Source organism: Diorhabda carinulata, chromosome 7 (assembly GCF_026250575.1).
Source record: "Diorhabda carinulata isolate Delta chromosome 7, icDioCari1.1, whole genome shotgun sequence".
In the NCBI taxonomy this organism is placed as follows: Eukaryota; Metazoa; Arthropoda; class Insecta; order Coleoptera; family Chrysomelidae; genus Diorhabda; species Diorhabda carinulata.
Window position 1 is genome coordinate 13,538,922 of NC_079466.1, and position 19,648 is coordinate 13,558,569.

At 35.6% G+C, this 19,648-nt stretch overlaps 1 protein-coding gene across 5 annotated transcripts in view; it reads left to right on the forward strand.

Moving 5' to 3' along the window:
• Positions 1-19,648, forward strand: part of LOC130896709 (four and a half LIM domains protein 2) — a 111,546-nt gene that overhangs the window by 51,628 nt on the left and 40,270 nt on the right. Inside the window, exons 2-3 of one of the 5 annotated variants that reach the window (XM_057804976.1) lie at positions 2,882-3,354; positions 3,513-3,643. The exons of 3 other annotated variants lie outside the window; for them this stretch is intronic. In XM_057804976.1, the coding sequence (XP_057660959.1) occupies positions 2,882-3,354; positions 3,513-3,643 (604 nt within the window). Of the gene's footprint in view, positions 1-2,881; positions 3,355-3,512; positions 3,644-13,680; positions 14,026-19,648 lie in introns of those variants that run through there. One more of the 5 variants, XM_057804980.1, reaches the window with a different exon arrangement.

Consider the following 19,648-nt stretch of genomic DNA (forward strand, 5'->3'; position numbering starts at 1 on the left):
AGCAGTTCGAAGAGTTTACCAGCGTTACGAGGAGACTGGATCCTTTCTTAGATAACCTTTAACAGGCAAAAACTGATCTACATCCCTTCGTGATGCCGTTTAAGTGCAACAACAGCTCCGCGAAGTGCGAGGATTGATTATTAGTGAGAAGACAGTAAGAAGAAGAAGCCTGCAGGAAAATAATCTGACCCCTGAAACACCTTCCGTATTTACTCCAGTTCATTGATAATTGGACGTTGAAATAATTGGTGTGAGACCAGAATGTGCCTCCTTGGTAACAACCCACATACCTAGAGAGCGATTTGCAGATTACTGCTTCGAAGAGCGGAATGCATATTGAAGTGGTTCCTGCTTGATCTATGTTGCAGTTTCTATAGGAGGACGTGTTCATTGGTAAGGTCGATCGTGTTCACAGAAGAAGAAGCTTAACGGCTTATAGATAGATCGAGATTTTAGCAATTCATGTGGTACCTTACGTCGACTAAATTGGAGACAAATCGTGCAATATAACATCGCAGAAATCGGTTTTTGGGTTATGGAATTACCAGCATACAGTCCTGACCTAAATCTCATAGAATTCCCCGATTCCACAGCTAGTGGAATAGAAGAAGAGTCGATTAACATTCCACAAGAAACAAAAGTTAATTTGTTTAAAACATTATAAATTATCTTCCAAACTACATTTTTTTGATCTGATGAATAATTAACCAAAAAAAACATATACGAGGGGGTACACAAAAATAACCTCAATTATTTTTTAAATGTTATATATTTACAAATATTTACAAAACAACCTTATCCCCTTAAAAATACTCAACTTTAGAGACGACTGCAAGTTCCTGTCTCGTTCTTCTCTTGATGTCCTCAATGTTTTCATATAGCCGTCCAAAAAGTCGCACGGAGCCAGGTCAGGCGAGTAAGGTGCGTGGGGCAGCGGAACCATGTTATTTTTAACCAAAAACTGGCTAACAGTGATGGCTGAGTGTGCAGGTGCGTTCTCATGGTGGAAGAACCAGACACCTGTTGGCTGAACCGAGCTCCAAGATATTCCACTGATTTAAGACAGTTGATCAATTGTCTGTCAGAAGCTCTCGAATTCTTTCAACATTTTCATCGATTCAGCCCGTCGATGGACGTCCAAAGCGAGGTTTGTCATCAATCGACATGTCACCATTTTTAAATCGATAAAGCCACTCATACACTTTAGTTTTCCCCATAGCATCATCTTTGTAAGCAGTTTTCAACATTAAAACAGTTTCAGCAGCGTTTTTACCGAGTAGAAAACAAAATTTCACAGCGGCACGTTGTTCACTTGAATTTGTCATCATAAAACAACGAAGCAGCAGTGAAACAGCACTAGCAAAAGCGGTCACTAGTGACGAACAGAACGTGGCAGGTCAACGGCCCACGCGGCACTAAACTGGAATTGCGCTATGCAGGTCCTAACGGCAGAAATCAGTACTACAAAAGCTCCACCCGAGGCAATGCTATTCCGGTTACTTTTGGATACCCCCTCGTATAGTTAAAAGTCAAAAATTTACATTTATATGTACGCAACTATAGAGTGGTTACTGTTACGTCGACGTGTGCGTAAGTATTAGCAAATCAGTAAAGTGAATATAAATAATAATGAAATTTATTTCTTTTTATGTTTTTCGTGACGATTTTTCTTGATTTAGGTATCTTGTCTACGAAAATCAGTTGAAAATAACATGTAAAAATTTCCCATTTATTTGAACTGTCGGTAAGAATTATCTTTTTCGTGTATTAGATTCCGTTCCAAGAATTTCTGAATCTTTATAATTGAATTCTTGATATTTCGTGGTTCGTTATTGCAATTTTTTATCGTATTGATTTTTTATTCCATTTTCTAAATACTGAGATGTCTGTCCTATGTAAATAGCATCAAAGTATATGTTGTGGAACATCCAATTGGAATAAATTCGTTGATAAAAAAATGAGAACTCGGGTGAAATGCTGAGACGCGTCGATATAATATAAAGGGTGTATCTTCTGTCGATGAATATTATTCTTTGTTTGGATTCTTCAGAAAATTCTAGACTTAATTTATGTATAATGTACCAAACTTATCTTCAACTGTTTCTGATTCTGGTCAAAAAGCTATTCAAGTATTAAAGTACAATCCCTAAATATGTTAAAAGTTTTAAACCAACAGCGCCATCTCGAGCCGTCGTATTTGATACGACGATGGCAACACTGATACGAATATGTCAAATCTGACATTGTTGACATTGACATTTTTAATAGTGAACGTACTCAGAGCGTGTTGTCATACGAGTGTTATTCGAGTTGTTTACAGATACTCGAAACATTTTTTTCGATTAAAAAATAATTTTTTATGACTTTCGACGTGTATTAAACCAACATCATCTCGAGCCGTCGTATTTCGCTGGTTTTCTGAATTCAATCGTAGTCGCACTTCGCTACATGATTAATTTCCTAAAACTCGGTTGTAGTGCCAGAAAACATCGATGCTGTGCGTAAAATGATATTGCAAGATCGTACTGCATGAATATTTGGTTGTCAAAAAGATTTTTAATAATGATACAAAACCTTAAGGCTATCGAGATTATCATCGTTAAATTCTTGATGGAATTGAATTTGATACTAGTTAGTACTTTTCGTTTTTCATAATTCGTTGAGATATACTAGAATTCGCTGCAATTTAGACTTAAAATTTCTTCAATTTCTACATCTTCTCATATCTTAGGACATCCGGCATTCCTATTTTAGTATTTATCTCAACAATTCAAATCTAAGTATGTCGTCGTCGTGTCATTCTGTCAATTCAACTTTATTTAGTAATGATACCTTCTTAACACAAAACTTCCTAAAATAATTTACTTTCTACAAACCTCAGGTACGTTCTAAAAGAAAAACCGAACGAAGTTTCATCATCTTCGCCAATACCCAGACAATTCATAGTCTCCGAAGAAAGTCTGAACACGGTAGTGTTCGAAGACGTAGATTTCGAAGTACCAGAAAATCGTGACGAGTTTTTAAACGTAGAAAAAGAACCTCATATACCCAGAAATAGTATTTGTAAAGAACTCGAAGCGAATCTAAGGGAAGAAGAACCTTTGAAGTATATCCCTTCGCAATGTAGCGAAAAAGTAGACGTGATTTTAGAAAAGACCCACCACAATACCACCGAGTATTGGACGAATAAAATCCTAGTAGCGCCTAGTAAAATATCTAAATCGGTATCTGATGACGTGAAAGATAGTATAAAATACGACGAAAAATATTTGAACGATCTAGATGGCGTTAGTAAAGCTAAAACTATTAATAAATATGGGACTAACAGGAAATCCTTTAAGAAGAAGATTACAGGTACGTCTGATGAAATCATTCCCGTCTGCATTTCTTCATAAATCATTCTTGTGGTGTCCGTACCATCTTTATGTGATCATAACCTCTCATTTATAGCTTTGTTTGTGATTTTTCTGCGCGTTGAATAAGCGTAATTTCCAAAATAGAATATTTTATAGATCAAAAAAGATCTACAGAAACGAAAAATACATTGGACACTACGTCAGTTTTAAAACACGCAGCTGAAGAATTAGAGAAAGTATCCGGCGGAGAAGAACCGTCATCTAGTAAACCCGGAGAACCGTTTTGGGTAAATCATTGATGTGTAGAGTGAAGAGACTGAGATTTTGTTAGAAATTTGTTATTTTACGCTTTTAAATTTCGTGTTAATTGATTTGTTTCAATATATTTACTTTAATAATATTGTGGAGTGTGTTTTTTTTGCCTTTTTTGAGGTGGGTAGTAGCCCAGCGGTTAATATTTACCGTATATTACATAAAAACCACAAGAAATGGTTTGATTCTCGACTTTCTAGATCGACAGAAAGTTTCAGAACAATTTTAAATGACAAAATTACCTACAATAATTATATTTTTATCTTTAGCGAACGAATTATTCAACCAGCTGTTTAATAAGGCTACGATCTCCTATAAACGCCGTCGGCTGCGTACAGCGTCACGCCGTACGCCGCGTCACGTTGACGTCTCTAGTTATTTCGAACAATTGCATCTTAAACGTCGTATCTGGCGTTAGTATTAAATGTTAAAATTTGATAAAGAAAATCTGAGTATCTTCAAACGCACCAACGCCACCAAAATTATAAAATTTATATCAATTTTATATCACACGACTATACTTTGTAAACGAGACGTCGTCGTTCGCCTATGACCGTTGACGCTGTACCTGGCGTTCAGACGTCGATCGGAAAGGTTTACGCTCAAGTCGGACGCCGCATACAGCATTTAATAGGAGATCGACGCCTAAGGTCTGTCGTTCAATAAAATGACTTGTCTTCCTTTGATTTTTTTCTATATTCCACATTCTATCATTTCAGACATGGAATCCATTACAGAAAGCAAGTGATTTGAGTTTCAATGAGAGTTTATCAAACCATAAAATCATTGAATGACATAATTTATTGAACAACTACGTATCTACCACGAACCCAAGTACACGCTTTGGATCTATTACTAATTTGGCATTTTTTGCGTGACATTTAGCTTTATTTACAATTTACAACAATACAGAATATTGAGTAAATGTATATAAAAGTTTTGGGCATGAAAGGGAATCATCATCTACGTATCTACCAAGATCCCATCATCATCTATCTTAATATTGTCTTAATTTTGAAGTAGGTCTTGGAACTAGGTTCCAGAAAGTCTTGTTGTGGTGGGACCATTGTTGTAAATTGTTTTGAATGGTGTGTTCATCATGTGACGTCGTGGATTTCGTCCTTGATGAAAGGATTGTTCAAATCATGATCAACAGGTATCAAGATTCAATTGCCTGGGCGTAAAGAACCAAACAGAAGAGGTACGAACACAAGCGATGAAAGCATCAAAAGTCAGCGGCTAACTGAGAGTTATAGTGTGGAGAAACAAAGCGATGAGCTCACAGAGCAAGACCAGAATCTATAAAACTTGTGTGAGACTTATTCTCACATATACCTCAGAATTTAGATCCGAGACATCAACAACAAAAAGAATAATAAAAACCACACAGATGAAAATACTGAGAACCATCAAGGGAGTCACCCACAGGGACCGATTAAGGAGTGATTTGGGCGTACAGGATGGGTCAGGGCACGAAAAAGATTCTGGAGGGATCACGTAGAAAGAATTCCAGAAGATAGATGGGCAAAGTGGGCTAAAACTCACACCCGCAGACCTGTAGGCAGACCACCAAATAGGTGCTGCGGGAGCTGGAGTTCAGCTTCTCAGGAAGATCCAAGAAGAGGGCCAAACGTACTGGATTGAACAAGACCTGGTCCTGGTATTGAAAGAGGAAGAAGATGATGATGAAGTGTCTGACTACTAACGTACAATCTTTGGATGATATTCAGAGATGTTGATTTTGCTTATCCCTTTAGGTGTATTCCCTGGTCCCAACTTTGATTTCCGTCTAAGGTTCACTACATCTTAAGTCAAACTGTCTGACTTTGCTTCATCCAAGTAGTCTGAGAATATATAACGTCTTTTACTGTTGCTATACATACCTTGTTACAAGTGTTTACAAGATTGGTAAATGTTATTTGAGTTATATCAAGGTAATGTTGCATAGAAGCTTCTTTAAGGTCTCCAGTCTCGCTACGTCGTTAGCAAATGACGCAATTGTTGTGTAGAATAGGAAGAGCAGAGACCCAAGAACACTACCTTGTGGAACACTAAAGATGGTGTGTAGTAATTTGACTGTTGGTGGTTTAATATGACATAAAAGTGACTATTGGATAGGTAGGACTTAACTAGAAGGCAATTGGTTACTTGATAGTGCTGGTGGGTCGTCAAGATGTTACTTGGTTTGGGAATGTGAAGTAGGACAAGCTTAACATACGGTTGAATATAATTATCACCTTGAGAGAAAGTTGTTTGTACCTTTCGTACTTTGAGTTTATTTATTTTTTCGCTGGACTTCTCTGGGTGTGAAACTTTAATCGGAGGAGATTCGGGGCGTACTTCCACTTCTTCATCAGGGTTTGCTTTGATTCGTAACAAAGATACACACGTCTTCAACCCTTTCTAATAATGCCTTAGATTATTGATTTGAAATTCCTTATCATTACAATCATTTCAATTTCACTAAACTGCTCTGCTACAACCCACCCTGTTTTTCATTTTATTTGCTTTGATTGCCCAATGGTAGAAATTAATATACGGGGTATATCCACAATACAAAACAAGCACCGAGGATTACTTTGAAATGATTAGGTTGTTTCTTCCATACTAATACAGCGAAATTCCTACGGGAGTTTGCATGAAATGTGATTGATTATCCTCCGTACAACCCGGATTTATTTCCTGGCGATTTTCATCTCTTCTAACACCTTAAATATTTCCTCGGTGGTTAATATTTCAAAAATGATGATGAACATGGTTTAAAACGCACAATCTAAGAAGAAGACACACAAAACTTGTGCCCAAAGAATTTCTAAAGCTAGTTACAAAATTAGTTAAACAGTTGTAGATTTTTGTACAATACTTGTTTATCTTGTATCTGTACACGTTTTTTTTATAACCAAATGGAACTTAATTTGTGGATATACCTCGTTTTTTCAGTTTGTTATTGGTTTGCATCTTTTGAAGCCGACCACAAATTTTGAACACTCGTATAAACTGAATAGTGTGAAAAAGAAGAAACGAGGAAGGGATTAACGGCTGTACCATAGCCACAATTTTATGGTTAGTCCCTTAAATTCATCAAAAATATTCTAATCGTCCTTCGTGTGTAAAGAAATTTTTTTTTAAATTTTATTTGAATTATAAAAATGCCTTCAAGACAACCCAGTCTTCTCCACAGGTTGCAATTCTGGACTTAAGTACTTCAAATTTTTTTTTACGACTCCGATATCTTCCAACACTGCATTCAATCTCTTCTTCTTTTTCCTACTTCCCTTTCTTCATCGATTCTATTTTCATATCTAGTTTTCGGTATTTTTTTAATATGCCCCAACATCTCACTTTTTAAGGTTTTATGAAACTTGTTAATTATTGGTATTTGTAAAGATCCTTCAGTTCTTTCTTAGTTCTTCTTTTTCGAACTGTTTCAACACCTTCCTTTTTGCTTTTTGCTACTTAAAGTTTAAGATATGGCAACACCGATGTCAATATTTCAAATTTAACGTTGCCATCATAAAGGTCGACATTTTTAATTGGTCAAAACATGAATTTTGTTCGCTTTGGATACCGCGTAATTTGACAACCACTCAAAAAAGGCCCGTGTTGGTTCCATTAGAGCGACGTAGAACAGGCAAATCTACATTTGTTTGCCAGGAGTGTTCGAAAAATTCACAGAAACCAATCGCAGAATACGACAATGCAAGCTGTAACACATCAGTTCAATCAAAAACGTTTTTGAACAGTTAAAACATCGAATTGATGGTTCATCCGCCGTACAGTCCTCATTTAGCACCCAATGATTTGTCCTTATTCTAGCTGGTCAAAAATAAATTTCGAGGTCAACCTTTTTCTACACCTGAAAAAGCCTCGAAAGTATCAACTCTTGTATAACCAATTTTATTTTTTTTGCCTCTGTTAAAACCCATGTTACTGTTCATGGTATATTTTAATGGGCTGTCTAAGTTAATTCCTTCATTTTGTTATTTTTTTATCTATTTTAGTCCGTTCTTCTTTTTCATTTGGCACTGTTGCTTCTTCTTTTTTAACAATCTCTTTTCATCAACATATAAGGTTATGTAACATGCTGGTTTTAATAATAATAGCTGCTTTGAAAATTAAATATTGGATTTTTTGTTTACATCTCGTAATTTTATACACTTTATATCAGGTAAAAGTTAACTCAAAATATACAAGGTGTAAACTATGGAAAATAAACTTTAGTTTTTACAATATTGAAAAACACCTGCACCGTTTATATGGGTCATTTATAATGAATTACCCTGTACATATACAAAATTGATGATAAAATATGATTCCTGTAGATAAACATAAGAGTTATATGGTTAATATATTTAAGAAATAGTCCGAAAAAACTTACATAGTTATGGTGATTTGTATTGGCATTTGTCCCATATACAAAGACCTCTATCTAATATTTGTGTCAAGTCCGGTGCCTGATCACTATTTTTAGCGATGCACAATATTTGTTTGTTTGTCTTTTCAATAATTTCGTAATAGTGACATTGTAAAACAATACTTATCGGAAAATTAACTGCCAGCACAAAATTTTTCGTTAAGCTCTTCAAGATAGTCATTAACTTCTTCATTGTTGGAAAATCTTCAGCCACTGGGTCATTTTTTCATATCTGGAAACAGAAAATAATCAGAGGAGGTTAAATCTGGCGGAAAGGGTGCATGATCTACCAATTCAAACTTTAATTAATTAATTTTAGCCATTGCAATTACGGATGTGTGAGTTGGTGCATTGTCTTGATGAAACAAGACGTTTTTGCTTGATGTCTTCGCTTAAACGTTGCAATAAGTTCGCATAATGATGGTTTTCCCTTTTTCAAGATATTCAATAAAAATTATCCCACGCGCATTCCAAAAAACCGACGCTATGATCATGCCTGCAGATGGAAAGGTCTTTGCCTTCTTTGGAGCCGGTTTCTCCTTTTCAGTCCATTGATTTGATTGTTCTTTTGTCTAGGGTGTGAAGTGATGAACCCACGTTTCATCCATGGTTATAAAACGGCCTAATTCTGTGAAACATTGCCATGCACTCCATGATAACATCTTCACGACTCTGTTTTTGTTCCATTCTGAGCTAATGCCGCATCTACAGCTTTCTCATGTCCAAATTTTCAGTTAATATGCGATGTACCGCACTTTTTGAAATGCCTACTATGTCTGCTAACTCACGCCCTTGCAGTCGACTATCATCCAGTTCCACTTTGTGGATTCTCTTCATCATTTCTGGAGTCGTCACCTCATTTGGTCAACCATTACGATGCTGGTGTTCGCAGGTCGTACGGTCTCGTCTAAACTTTGTTTACTATCGATGGCTGCCAAACAAATACTAAACAACGTGGCGTCTTCATCATGAAAGGGATCACAACTTGGAGTACTTCTTTATTAGACAACCAGAACTTATAAAAAGTCTGCAATAAAATATAGTCAACAAAGACATAAGACAAGCAAAGTGTTGAGAATCCATATCGACGGTGACGCCTGGTTAAACACCGTCCAGTTTTCAGATGATTAGGTAATATGTGCAGAAAGACGACAGAGATGACACGCAATGTGAGAATTATAAATATCTAGGAATTATTTTTGACAAAAAATGGACAAACGATACAGATATAGAATGTAGAATAAACCGAGCAAGAACTGTAACTAAATGGAATAGTGAAATAGAAAAACTATGAAAACATGAAGATCTACAATGCAATGATTAGACTTTTGTTGGTATATGGATCAGAAACGTGGAGAAAGAGCAGCTAATGAAAAAAATAGAAGTCACAGAAATGGACCTCTCAAGAAGATCAAATAGAACGTAATAGTTAGGTTTGAAGATGATGAACTGGAAGCATTACTCGATGAAGATTGTTGCCAAACACAAAATCTTTGGGTGTCACTCAAGTAGCCATTTCAAAACGTTTAAAAGCAGCTGGATATATTCAAAAGCAAGGAAATTGGGTTCCACATGGGCTCAAGCCGAGAGACGTCGAAAGGCAGTTTTGCATGTCCGAAATGCTGCTGGAACGCCACATTTTTGCATCGGATTGTTACTGGTGATGAAAAATGGATCCATTACGACAGCCCCAAGCACAAAAAATCATATGTGAAATCCGGCCAACCAGCCAACCAGCCAATTCAACGGCAAAGCCGAATATCCATGGCGCGAAAATAATGTTCTCTATTTGGTGGGATCAGAGGGGTGTGCTGTATTATGAGCTGCTAAATCCGGGCGAAACCATCAATGGAGAACGCTACCGTACACAATTAATCCGTTTGAAGACAGCAGAAAAACGCCCAGACACGAGGCAATCATTTTCCATCATGACAACGCTCGGCACCACGTTGCTATTTCGAACTGTTTGGAAAACAGTGGATGGGAAGTTTTACCTCACCCGCCTTATAGCCCAGACCTTGCCCCTTCTGACTACCATTTGTTCCGGTCGATTCAGAACGCTCTCACTGGAAAACGGTTTACATCAGAGCAAGATATCAAAAATTTGCTTGATTCATTCTCGGCTGCCAAGCTGGCGCAGTTACTTTGGGATGGGATCCACAAATTGCCAGAAAGATGGGTAAAGGTCATAGCTTCAGATAGGCAATACTTTGAACGTTGGTAATAACTGCTTGTCGAGTTGAATTATTGTTTTTAAAAACTTGTTTTTCAAACAATTTGGAAATTGTTATTTTAACCTTCCTGTAAAATGCAGATGTCGTGTCACATCCAGTTACTGCGTGTAAAAATATTATATGATTTTGACCCTTTGCAGAAGTAGATAAACTTTTTGATGTTGAGCTTTTCCTGGTTTTAAGAAGAAAATAGTTTTTTCAGTTGGAGTTGCATTTTTTGACTATTAAAATTTTTCGAATCGTTATATCTCAGAAACGATTCCTCGTAGGAAAAAAAGTATTCATACGTTTTTTGTAGATAATTTTATGATCTACAATTTTGGTCTATGGTATTTTTTTGATAAAACTTACCGTTTTGCTTAAAATCGCGAAAAACTCATTTTTTTGACCTTTGACCTTGAATAACATTTTTTTCCACACAAGGGATTGATTGCGAATTTTAAAATTTCATTTTTTATTATATTTTAAACAATTTCATTGATTTTAAGCTTGATGGGAATATATGTAGCTTCACTCTTATTTTTTGGTCTAGTTTGACCGGATCATAACTATCAATAAATGACGGAGAAATATTAAACTTTATAACTTTTTTCTAAAATTCAATTTATTTTTATACATTTCAATAATGGAAAGATTTCTGATTCGCATTCCTAGATGTGTCATTTATCGTTAACAATTAAATTTGTTAAATAGAAAAAGCATAAAAATTATTTATAAATTGTACTGACAACTTATTAGAATATGCAGTTAAACTGAGCAGATCATTATTTTTCATTTATACTGGTACTAGTAAAAATAAGTTTCGTAACAGCAACAACTGGCAAAATTTGATATATTAGGTCAGTAGCGTAGCGTTAATATTTTGATCCTCCTCTAATTTTATTATATAGATCAAGAGATTCGAAAATTGGTGTCCATCTTGACCAATGCATTCACGGCAACGTTTTTCAACGGAGAGTCAGGTCCTGGGAAGCATGTCAAGGAGGTCGGGAAGGGTGCCTGATCCTTGATAAGACTCCACAGGAAGAAATCACAGGGTCGGGTCACATAAACGTCCTAGCCTTTCTCAAAAACGAACAGGTAAACCGCATACATAACGTGTAGTGCGGCGAAGCTCCATCTTGCATGAAATGACGGATTTTCGCGAATGTTGGATCGTTGTCTAAATCCCCACGTAAATCTTCGAGCGTTTCTAGATAACTTTGATCCTCAAAAAAGTACGGATAATCCAGACCTTCCGCAAAGATACCTGCCCACACACACGCTCCAGTCTGGTTTACTTATTCTTCAGTGAAGACGTCAGGATTCTGGTCGTTCCAGTACATGCAGTTATGTCGTATACCGTTCAGGTTAAAAGTTGCTTCATCCGACCACAAAATTCAATATTTGAAGTTCTCCCGATAACCGCGTTTCGTCGTCTCTAGATCGCGTCGGTAACAGAGCCCGTTTTTAAGAATTTCGCGGTACGTCTTCCTTACGAAAATGTTGAAATTCTTTTGTAACAAAAAAAACTTTCCTGGAGTGTGCGCTTGTATCGGTTATTCATTTTGAAAATTCGTCTACTCAACTAACCACGAACATGCTTCGTTTTAATCTTTTTCAGCGTTGCCGGACTTATGTCGACCTTTATAGCTTAATAAAAAAACTCAAAAACACGCTTTGAGCGATAATCAAATTAAAAAGTAAAAATATGAGTTTGAAACGAAAAAAAAAACAATGGAAATCTAAACTTAATGAAATATTAGTTTATCCACATAACTAAGACTCAGGCTTAAACGATCCGTCGTCTTTACGTATTTAAATAAAATATGTGTGTTTCAGAATTTACAGAATCTCTTAAAATGTCAATGTTGACGTCTTATAAGCAACCGACTACGTTTAATTATTATATGATCCCCTTAAAAATAAGAACCCACTAAGTGTTCATACATTACGCTGGGTAGTTAGCTAAAGGAATAGAGATGAGAGAAAACCAAGTCAAAAAGGAACGAAACTAGAAATTTGACATAATTTAATTTCTAAAAATAATTCTTGTCTTAAGAATAAAATTACTGATCGGAAAATTATAAAATCATGGGGTGCGTAATAAATCTTGTTATGGGGTGTGAAATTTCTTACGATTTTCTATATAATATTTGGGATAACCTAAACTGTGCTTACAAGCCGTTTATTTTCCCAAAATTTTCCGTGGTTTTATATAAAAAAACTTGTCTATTACGAAAGGAGATTGCGATGCGATGGTAGCTGCAAAAGGAAACAACTTTTTGGCTAAAATTCGGTTCCAAAGACATCTCCAGCTACCTGGATCACGGACGTTGGTATGTTTCAATGGGATATGAAAATAAATCATAAGATATTACCGATCCAATTGTTAAATAAGTTGAAACGCAAATACTCCCTGATTTGAAACGATCGAATCATTTTCTTTCATCCCCATCTTGTGTCTGCTGTTCTATTCTCCTTTAGATGGGTGTTGTGGCTTCTTCAGAGGGTTCCAAAGACACCTCCAGGTACCTTGATCATGAACGTTGGTATGTTTCAATGGGATATGAAAGTAAATCTCAAGATAATTTCGATGCGATTGTTAGATAAGTTGAAACGTGAATACTCCCTTGTTTGAGACGATCGAATCATTTTCTTTCATCCCCATCTTGTGTCTGCTGTTCTATTCTCCTTTAGATGGGTGTTGTGGCTTCTTCAGAGGGTTCCAAAGACACCTCCAGGTACCTTGATCATGAACGTTGGTATGTTTCAATGGGATATGAAAGTAAATCTCAAGATAATTTCGATGCGATTGTTAGATAAGTTGAAACGTGAATACTCCCTAGTTTGAGACGATCGAATCATTTTCTTTCATCCCCATCTTGTGTCTGCTGTTCTATTCTCCTTTAGATGGGTGTTGTGGCTTCTTCGGAGGGTTCCAAAGACACCTCCAGGTACCTTGATTACGGACGTTGGTATGTTTCAATGGGATATGAAAGTAAATCTCAAGATAATTTCGATGCGATTGTTAGATAAGTTGAAACGTGAATACTCCCTTGTTTGAGACGATCGAATCATTTTCTTTCATCCCCATCTTGTGTCTGCTGTTCTATTCTCCTTTAGATGGGTGTTGTGGCTTCTTCGGAGGGTTCCAAAGACACCTCCAGCTACCTTGATCATGAACGTTAGTATGTTTTAATGTGATCTGTTCTCCTTTAGATGGGTTGTGGCTTCTTTGGGGGGTTTCGTGAAGTGCTTATTCCTATTGTGGAATCAATTGTTGTTTTTTTTTCAAGTAAATCATTTTTAAATTGTTTCTGTACGCTACCACTGGATGTAATCTGCCCACTTTTCGTTGTCGGATGAGAAAAGCGCACATTTCACTGAAGAGTGGTCTGCCGGTTGCACCCGACACCACAACACGTTTTGATTTTCTAAAAATACACCAAAATGAAAACCGGGACTTCTAAAAGTCGTTTTACAATTTTAAGTAAGAATTCAGTCGCGACTTCAACCCCGCACATCGCGTTTGTGTGCTTTTCGTTTTTATTCTTTATTTCTTTTTTCGTAAATCACATCGAAAAATGGGAGACGTAGAAGTGAGTTCTAATTTCACGATTACCGAAAAGAAGACGAAAAAAGTGAAAAAGACGACGACGAAACAACGCAGAGGAAGCAACGAACAAACCGAAATTACCATTCAGGAACTTAAGAATGGAAACGAGGGGTATGTGTTGGCATAAAACGTTGAGGGAATTTCAAAAAAAAATGCAGAGAAACACCCCACCTGTTACTTTTTTCCACGGAAAGAAATACGAGTGACAAAGTGGTAGTGTTTGAAATGTGTCAAAACTAATTCAGTTTTATTACCAGTTTTTGTTTTACCCCCTTTTTTTAATACGATATTTTGGAATTTATTTAAACACAAAACGTACGCACATCACATGGAATTCATTCAATTTTCGTAACACCCTATATAACATCATATTTAAATTAATTTTTTTCTAGTATTTCACTATAAAATGGTAATAGGGGATGTAAGTGCGAGGGTTGTTACTAAAGCTTTGAGATAGAAAAATAAAATAAAAATTTATCTTCATTGTTTTTCAAAATATTCACACGTTTGCATTTGTTTGAATAATTTTTTCCATTCCGATTGAGGTTTTCATCTACAAGAATATGAAGAAATCATTGAGTGCCAAATAAGGAGTGTACGGCGGATGACCCGTCAATGTTTTAACTCTTCAAAACAGTTTTTGTTTGAACTGACGCGTGGGAGCTCGCCTTGTCGTGGTGGCCAATAATTCTTATTCTGCGATTGGTTTTCCTGATTTTCTCGAACACTTCTGGCAAACAAATCCTGATGTACCATTCAGAATTAACCGTTCTACTTTGCTCTAATGAAACCCATTTGCTGCGAAGCGCTTCGTGCGCAACTTTTGCTAGATTTGGCTCGTCTTGAAGGACCAATACAGTCGATTGTTGTTTAGCTTCAGTTTCATATGCAGAGATCCATAATTCGTCGCCTATCATGATCTTATAGATCGAACAAATCGTTTGATTGCCAAATGTACATGCAAAATTGAATGTATGCGAATAGAATTAATGTCCAAGTACGCCCCAATCCCTTGGTATATCACATGACGATCTTGGGATATCAGTTTTCGTACAGCATCGATGTTTTCTGGCACGACAGCTGATTTTGGATGACCTCCATGAAATTCATCCTGTAGCGAAGTTCGACTAGCGGATCAAGTGACCCGAGATGGCGCTTCATTACCAAAAGTCGAAGCGAGTTAATAAATACACTGGTTGGTTTAGTCCACGTCGAAAGTCATAGAAAATCATCAAACAACTCAAATAGTACTCAAATGACAACACGTTTTGAGTACGTTCACCATTAAAAATGTCAAACTTAATGATGGAAATGTCAACTTTAACATTATCACATCAGTGTTGCCGTATCTCAAAACTTAAGTAATAACCCTCGTAATATTTGCTAGCCGAGAAAGATTTGCACCCTAACGAGTTCGGGAATAAAACACCCTTAGATCGGTTTCCATAAGATCACAAGCATAGTTATTTTAGCAACAACATTCAACTGATAAAAAATCGAGAATTGATTTGTATAATAGCTAAATTGATATGAAAGATTCAATAAATATTATTTCAATATCTGTCGGTATGTAGTTACATTTCAATACTTCAAAAAACAAAGACTGCTGCTGAAATTTTAAAAACCGTGTTTTTGGCACACTTTTGCGCAAAGCAAATAGCAGCTCAGATCAATGACGATTACACTAGACTACAAAAAAACCATTCGTAATTCCTATAAAAAAAAAAATAAGAAAGATGGGGAAAAATTTGAGTTTCGTCACATTTTTATTAAAAATAAATTTACTGGTATGAAAAATCTCAAGTATTCATTGTCAGCACTAAAAAACATGTTTCCTTAGACTGTTTCACATATTTCTCATATTCGGAGTCCAGAGTGTCTTTAATTAATCTACCAAGAGTAGTCTGCGTTCTACATTCTCGTCAATTAAAACGCTCTATATGCTCGTCAATTAAAATGCTCTACATTCTCGTCAATTGAAGCGCTCTACATACTCGTCAATTGAAGCGCTCTACATGCTAGTCAGTTAAAACGCTCTATATGCTCGTCATTTAAAATGCTCTACATTCTCGTCAATTGAAGCGCTCTACATGCTCGTCAATTGAAGCGCTCTACATGCTCGTCAATTGAAGCGCTCTACATGCTCGTCAATTAAAACGTTCTACAAGCTCATCAATTAAAGCGCTCTACATACACGTCAATTAAAACGCTTTACAAGTTCGTCGATTAAAGCGGTCTACATGCTCGTCAATTAAAACGCTCCAAAAACAATGTCAAGTTACATTCAAATTTATAATATGCATTGAGCATTTTTTTTAATGAGGTCAGAATATTGAGGTGTATTGAGGAGTTACGCGAAAAGTTTATAGTTACTTTGACAAACGCCATCCAAACTTCTCGTCCTTTTTAATTTAAGGTGCTAATGAATCCTGAATCTTTCATTAATTTTTTGACGTCGGGTCCAACAATTTTAGACCAATTCCATCTTTGTCCATGGCTTTTACAAAAATTTTTGATTATCCCTAATTCGATGTGCATATTATCTTAACGGGGTCAACTAAAGGCCAATTTGGTAGTGAAGGAAATTTATTTCCTTTATGGAGCAGTACAGTCTTTGGACTTGACTTTGAGGAATCAATGAAGAGTCTTCAGTCTTCTGACTTATCTTCATAATCCATAATCCGTCGATGTCATTAGGGTACACAAAATCGTTCTCTTCTGAAAACAAATCAACACGTGAACATCTTTTTCTTTGGACAAATGAAATCATTAAGCTCCAATTGGTTAATAATAAAATGCGGCGCTTGAGGACTGGCAGAAGCTGTAGATTCTGTTCCAATTTCTTCATTTCCAGAAGTTCTTGAACACCATAAACTGGAAAAGGCACAGGAACTTCTTCCGAGAGTTTGTTTTTGTTACAGAAGACACCTCCGCGTTTTTTCCCGTATGCTTGATTTCCTCGAAAAACCTTTGCAGAAATAACAGTCGTCCATCAAACCAACCGGTCAAATTTCTATAACATGAGATAGAGCAGGTTGAAATATGCAACATAGCACTTGAAGGTCGGGAAAATTAACACATTTGTATGACATTATACACGAATCAGCTGTCAACTAACTTCCAAATGTATCTTCGAGAAAATCATCAAAAAGTCAACTTTTTGAGGCGCTACCAATAAAATAAAAAGTTCGGAAACAATCAGATCTACCTGACTTCAGCTCATAGTTTCCGAAAAGGCCTTTTATTATCTTTATGGATATGACACACACTTTTTCGCAGTGTATTCACTGATCTAATAAATTAAACTTTTCGAATGAAGTAGACCGTATTGAAAATAATATACTGAAGAAACATTTTTCTGACATTTTTATTCTATCTATCTTATCTAACCTTCAACCTAAAAATTCTTCTTTTTTAAGTTAGAATAAATGACATTTGATCATCGACAAATAAAACTTTAATCGCAAATAATTAGAAATCGTTAACAACTTTCGACTATAAAAAATCTTTTATTTAGTAATTGAAGTATATAATTAGTTTTTGAAACATGTTTAAAACGTTTTTCAACATTGAAATCGCTGAATTACAAACACTACCAATTTCGACAACACTTGACGTCTGTCAATATTATGCCATCACATACCCCCATCTCACAAAAGGTACATTCATATTTTTACTAATATTTTCGTTTTGTTTGTTTATTCACAAATAATACTAATATTGCTTAAATTACAATCAGATTATTTATACGAGGTGTAGCTATCTATCGCTGCTATAAAAAAAGTACGCACGCGCCAAAAATTAACGACTGTCAGCTGTTTAGCTTCAAGCCTACTCTATGCCTTCGTTTATATAGGGTTTGTTTTTTGTTTTGCTGTAAAAAAGAAACGGCTTGGTATGAAATTATACTTATCATTTATTGAAACAAGTTTATGATAATGAATGTTTGTCGTGTCCACGTGTTTTTGGGCGGTTTAAGACGGCCTAGAAGAAACAGACTTTTCCTGCAGTGCTTCGAACTAAATTTTTTTTTTGAGGACAGGTAAATCCGCAAATTTTCGGTGTCAATAATAAAGATCGTTATAAAAACGTAATTTTAATTAGAAAAGATTTAAAATCAAGACGATTTAGAAACATTAACATGTCAAAATATCTAATAAATAAGAAATTAATAAAATATTTTATATCACCAGTCCCGTTATTTAATAGTCACGCCTCGTACATTATTCTGATGAAAAAAATCAGGGGCGGATCCACGATTTACATTCGGAGGGCACCACAGGAGGTCGAAATTTCAATGAAAATTTTAGTAATTAAATGAACGTTTTATTTTCAAAACTTAATGCCAGAAATTTTTGTTTTTAAAGTTCAGTCTGGTAAATAATTTCAATCCTCAAGATTCCCTATCTTTTCATCGATACATGAACAATGAATTACAAAGTACATAATACTTTGTACATGTACATTCTTGACAGCAATTTGAGGTCGAATTTTCTCTTATGCTTTTGAATTAAACATCCAAGACCTTCATTATACTAGAAATATCTTGATGGAGGAAGCCAATTAATCTTTCTTCAACCGTTGTACTACGTAGATACGTTTTTAAGCGACGCAAAGCAAAACAAGTTCACCCTGTTGTACTGGTAGTTCAACAAGACAGAAAAACAAGAAAGATTCTTTTTAAATTTGATTTCTTCTTGTTTGAATTTCAAAGATGTATGTTTTCTTCCGCATTTCGCTTCTTTCTGGGGCATTCTTGCCATCAGTTCATTCATAATAAAAAAGAAGAAACGGGATTTACACTATGATACGATAGTAGTTATCAGCTGACTCTGCATGAACATTAGATCGATTGTTTTGTCAAGAAATTTGTTAACTGCATTGTTAAAAAACGCCTTGAAGGTGTCAGTACTGTTTTCTTCAATACCCTGTATCGTATTTGCTCCTACAAGCTGAGAAGTTTGCTCGGAGTTTGCGAACTAAGGATGAAGTTACTCGAAGTATCTAAACCAAGACTACGACAATCTTTTTATTTTATAACAAGAACTGAATGAATAAAGGCATTGACATTATCGGTTTTGTGCCATTTTTATTGCACGCAAGTTGAATTTTAGTTACTTTGGCTTAACAGATTAGATGACTTTCGTAAAATTTTGTTATTTTCATTGTTAAACTAGGTACAAAATATTAGATAAAATTTGAGGTTAGGTATTTGCTTACTTTTACTGTTTACAGAGATTTGCATGCAATTTCTTGCACGTTGTATTGCATTATGTCAATTTGAACGGTGCGACTAAGACGGCGGATGATTGAAAGATGGCGGATGTTCGTCCATATTGCACCTGGTGGAGAACTTTGAAAGCGAGATCTACATCCGCTACTGACTTAATTAAGTGTCAAAATAAATGATTGACATACTAGATCCCTTTCGTTAACGATCGAGTTTGAAAATTATGTGAATTTTGAGGTTATCGAATGTAAAATGAAAATTTTCTCCGAAATTGATCGGAAAAAATTATTTTCGTTTAGAATTTTTGTTAATTTATTAGTAAAGTTGGTAGTTTATACCACAATCTATTTCATGAGGTATAAAATGAGCGAGAAACATTTAAATCACGTACAAAATTATTTATAGATTTAACAAACAGACCGCTTGCCAAAATTCGATCCGTATGTAATTTTGTTTTATGCATAAATCGGCGATGCAATTCAAATTCAAAATTTTCGTCATAAA